A 5,079-nucleotide genomic window follows, 5' to 3' on the forward strand; every position below is an offset into this window, starting at 1 on the left:
AAACGAAAGATGTGTACAGCTATAACCACAACAAATTGTGAGGGAGGGGATAGTTTTCGTAGGAAAGTAATACTTCTAAAATCGAAGAAGGGGCAGGTCGCCTCCTCTTTCCAAGAATTTCAAACGTGTCGCAACACGTTGTATCACGTCTTTCTACGTATTTTTCTTTGTTATAAGTTTATACATACGTTTATATATACGTTCATACATACGTTCATACGTTTATACATACATACATACATACATACATACGTACGTTCATACATACGTTTATACATACATTTATACATACGTTTATACGTATGTTCATGTATACGTTTATACGTACATACCTTTATACACACGTTTAGACGTATATATGTTTATACATACGTTCATACATATGTTTATACATACGTTCATACATATGTTTATATATACGTTCATACATACATACATACGTTTATACGTACATACGTTTATACGTATATACTTGTATACATACGTTTAGACGTATGTATACAAGTATATACGTATAAACGTTTATACGTACATTTATACATACATTTATACATACGCTCATGTATTATAAAGGAAGGGAGGGGAAAAGAGAAATTTAAAACGTATTTTTAAAAAATCTCATATTTTATTTTAAACTTGATACATTTTTTTTTGACGTGTGAGCACCAGTTATGTATTTTAAATACATTTTGTAACGCACAATTCTTAACATGTTTTCCACATCTCATAGTATTGGTAACATCTAGATTATGTAAAGAATCTATATCTTTGTAATCAGCATCCAAGGTCTCAATGGTCAAGTTGTCGCTATCGAGTACATCGGCCAGCCATTCACGTTTTTCATGTCCTTTAACGTATACGAGAGCATTATTGTCGTCACTCTCTTCCACACCAATTACAGCCATTGTAATCAGGCGTTTCACCATGCTGTACAGGATCATCCCGTCTTCCCATTGTAATCCATGGTGATAAGCACTCAGCCAGGAATACTGTTCTGATTTTGTCAAGAAACTCCATGGCATGGGGCATGTAAAAATGTAATGAGAGAGAATGGCTCCTTTTCTCAACACCGCCACTTCCTTTACGATAAATTTCTTTCCAACGATAAATCCTTGTAGATCCACAAACGTTGTTACAATCATGGTAAACGATTTTTCGAGACTGCGATCAATTTCTATGAATCGTATATTTTATATCGTGTCGGAGAATGCACTTAGGTGATTTTGCGCACAACGTTGGTCAACGGATTGTACTGAACCACGCGATCGTGTATGATGAGACAATAGGCTGTAGTATTTGCAGGCACGTTCTCCTTGCAGTCAAATTCTATGCGCACGTCCACGGTGGCGCTTTTGACGGATTCGTTTTGTCGCGAGCAGTCAATGACCGCAAAAGGTCCTTTCTCGGTAAATGAGAGCACATTGAGTAGCGTTTCGAAGCAGTCGATTCCATAATATGCTTTACGAAAACGCGCATACATATCAAACAGGATGGCGTATCTTTTTTTATCAAAATCCAAATTCAAATCATCGTACGGATAAAAATCTGAATTTAGATAGAGTTTCACGTTACTTAAATTACAAGCGTCGAACACGCTTGCATCTTGAAGTACGTTGTTCTTTCGACCAGTCTGCAGAGCAAAGATGACGTATCGCGGCTTTTCGAGTTGAGTAGCCGTTTTGATGGCCCATGAATGTTTGGTCGTATTTTGTAACAGAGGATACTCGTACAAATCCCATGAGTGAAAACTCATGCTCAGATAACGACCGCTTTCCAATGCTCGTAGCATCGATAATTTATTTATCTCGCTGAATAACACGTGCGGCATCCGCCACTGCACTTTGAATAATTCAAGCGTCGGGTCTATCGCCTGATCTCCAATCATACAATTGTTATCGTTGCGCGATCTTATCAAAATCAATTCGTGGCGAGCGTTGACAATCAAGCGTTTGTAATCTTCGCAAAAGCCCAACAGCATGCTGAGCGGCACGCAAAAATTAAAATGTCCTTCCTCTGTGTCGGATCTAGCGTTCCATGCGGCGTTTAGCGCAATCAAAAATTTGTCATACGTCAGCGACACGTAGTTCTTGATGGTACTGGTAACTCCGACGTTTCTGTTGCGGTCAATCTCCATACCGCTGAGTTCGTATCGAATTGCATCAAACATGAACGCGACGCAAATATTTGCCAATACCGCGGCAGCACCCTGGACATCGCTCTTCCTCATCGGTCTTCCCTCAACATATAGAAAACTTTCGCACGGCAACGTGTATAAATCCTGTTGCTGTATGGGTATTCTTATCTCATCACTGTACCCAAACGTTGTGTTGGCAAACGGGTTGTACGTGTGAGTCTCAAACTTTACGATGCGATCGTCAAAGATCGGCTCACCGGTAATATTCAAGATATCAATCATCTCAAAAGTTGCGCACTGCGAATCCCAAAGATTGTAAAAATTTAACGTTCGACGCGTTAAGCTTCTTCTTGCCGATGCAGTCGAATGAGCGAGTGTTGTCGAGTTGTGACGTCACCGGCCTTGTAAAGAATTCGTTATTTCTCTGCGTGGGCTCCGCTCCGTTCAATATAAGCATCTCACGCTCACGTTATCGTCGTCGCTGTCGCACGTGCAATCTGACGGTGATCTCCTCTCCGCGAAAATCGAGCAATCGTCCGTTCTGGTCGACGACGCGTATCGTTAGATCCGTAATGCTCCTTGCGGTGATTGGCAAGTAAATGATCTGCGCGGGCCTTTCTGATATCTTATATCCCGGAGGCACGCTCGGCGAAAATTCATGTATCGTGTGTACCCTTTGCTGTTGCTGTACGCACCCGCGGTCACGTTACACTCTACGCGGATAACGTTTACGTTCATTATGTTGATCGACACGCCATCTTCGCGGTCGCAGTATACGCTTCGACGAGAATCCCAGCAGCGATCCAATGCTGTTGGGCTTGCCAAAGTTTATTCTGTAGGCGCATCTAATCTCGCATCTCATCGTGTTATAGTTTGCACGGATTGTTATCGGATATTCGGCATCCTCGCCATCGTCATCATCGGTGTTATAGTTGTTATTGTTGCTATTGTCACCGCGCAAAAGCACTATGTCAACGGTTTCAAGCGCGTCGCGGCGCGAACGTAAAATTGCACGTTTCAAAAATTCATTTATGTCTCGTACTTCGTACGAACCTTCGGGAATTGTAATTTCTGCATCGTCTTTGTCGAAATAAAATTTATTGTTCGATTCGTTTACATTCGGTATCATGTGATAAGTCTCAAAAATCATCAGGCCGAGCTCGTAATCACCGTCACTCAAATCTATGGCGGGGAAGTAGTTCGCCGCGAGGACGCTGCTCTTCCCACTCAATGTAAGTGTCAACAACATGATGGAAAAAGCGTTCGACCAATACTGAGATTTCACAGCACCTCGTCGAGCTTTTTAAATTCACGAGCGTCGACCGTTCGTAGAAACCATAGACACATCTGTCCGCAGAAGCTCTGATCGTACGTCTGATAGGACGTGCGATTGTACTCTATCGTCGTAGCACCGTTCCCGAAATATCGCACCAGTTCCTTGGGCGGTCGAAGATTACCAAAGCTGTCGAAGTACACGACGCGGTTGTTTCTCTTCGCGTACGCTACCCAGTGAGTACCAGGTCCCGTCGCATCATCCAGATTCACGATACCGCTTTCGTTTCGACGCACGCCACTCGTCGATAACGCGTTACGCATGAAAACACCTCTAAAGAACGGTACGCGCATACCTCTCGCGAGCATGTCCAATTGCACATTGGTAGTTGCATCCGAAGGCATTTTTATCGCCTCTTTGGCGTTTTTTTTTCTTCACTGCTACGCCCTGTCCGCGTCCATATTTATGCGGAGCGAGATACAGTCCGCGACCCTGTTCCATCGCGCGATCGTGACGTTGCAGCTCCTCGAGCTGACGTCGCGCGGCTTTGCTATCATTTATCGCTTTCGCCACGCTGGCCGCTCCGCCAATCAAGGATCCGAGCGCGCCCAATATTGACAGAAACGGTAACGCAACGCCTCGTTTCGCTGTCGGTAGTATCCGTTTTTTCGTTGTCTTTTTCGTTGTCTTCTTCGGTTTCATACCCATGCCGATCTTGGTCTTGGTTTTCATCGCTACCCAAACGGCAGCAGCGGCGGCTCTCTCGCTCAGAGCCGAATCTTTCGCGGTGACGCGTCCTAGCGCTTTATCGGCTAGTACCTTGTCCGCCGCGTGTCTATCGGTGAGATCGTTGCTCCGAGAATACGCAATGTCGTTTTCTCGACACGCCGCGTCCAGCGGATTTATACCCGTATCACCTCTGGCTAATTGCTTCGTAAGTCGAGTGCCCGGACCGCAAAACTGGTAGCCCGGGATATGTAACTCGAAGGGAAGCGCGTTTATAGCTCTATTCAACAAGCTGCCGCCCGACGTTGACATTCGCTACAGTCCTTTATCTTCGGTGCTGGACCGTCGATGTGTGTCCGCTGCCACGGCTGATTGTAGTGCTCGTCGCAGCGACGATACGTTCGAACCTCCGAATCCCCCTTCACGTGTCTCGGAAACTTGTCCCACACACGGTCGATATAGTCACCGTACACTCGTAACAGTATGACCTTCGGTATATACCGCAACTGCTCTGCGCTCAAATCCAGAATGTCGGAAGGATGATACAGCGCAAGATACATTTTATTACTGCGCGACTCGCGGATTCGCGCGCCTTTAAATAGGTAGTCGAGAGCGCACAGCCCGTAGTGCGAGCATGAAATTCGTGCTGCAACCATTGGCGATACGCGTCACGAACTGCGACGCGAAATCGCGAATAATGGGAAGCATGGAGAAGCGCAAGCACGGCAAAATGTTGCCGAGTACTATACGCGTGATCATTTGCGGCCCGTCGAATTGCGGTAAAACCAACGTTCTCGTAAGCTTACTCGAGAGTCCGAACGGCGTACGTTTCGAGATCGTGTACGTCTACTCGAAATTGTTGCAACAGCCAAAGTATCAATATCTCGAAAATTTGTTTACATCTATCGACGAAATCGGTTACTTTACGTTCTCCAACAACAGCGAC

The 5,079-nt window shown here is 45.0% G+C and overlaps 1 protein-coding gene across 1 annotated transcript in view; it reads right to left on the reverse strand.

The window, feature by feature from the left end:
* The window catches only part of LOC108766619 (uncharacterized), a 22,804-nt gene extending 18,111 nt beyond the window's left edge, over positions 1-4,693 (reverse strand). The window contains 2 exon segments of the mRNA XM_018516027.1: positions 3,944-4,242; positions 4,635-4,693. Of these exon segments, the coding sequence (XP_018371529.1) occupies positions 3,944-4,242; positions 4,635-4,693 (358 nt within the window).
* Positions 4,694-5,079: the final 386 nt, after the last annotated feature.

Source organism: Trachymyrmex cornetzi, unplaced genomic scaffold (genome assembly GCF_001594075.2).
Source record: "Trachymyrmex cornetzi isolate Tcor2-1 unplaced genomic scaffold, Tcor1.1 scaffold1189, whole genome shotgun sequence".
In the NCBI taxonomy this organism is placed as follows: domain Eukaryota; kingdom Metazoa; phylum Arthropoda; class Insecta; order Hymenoptera; family Formicidae; genus Trachymyrmex; species Trachymyrmex cornetzi.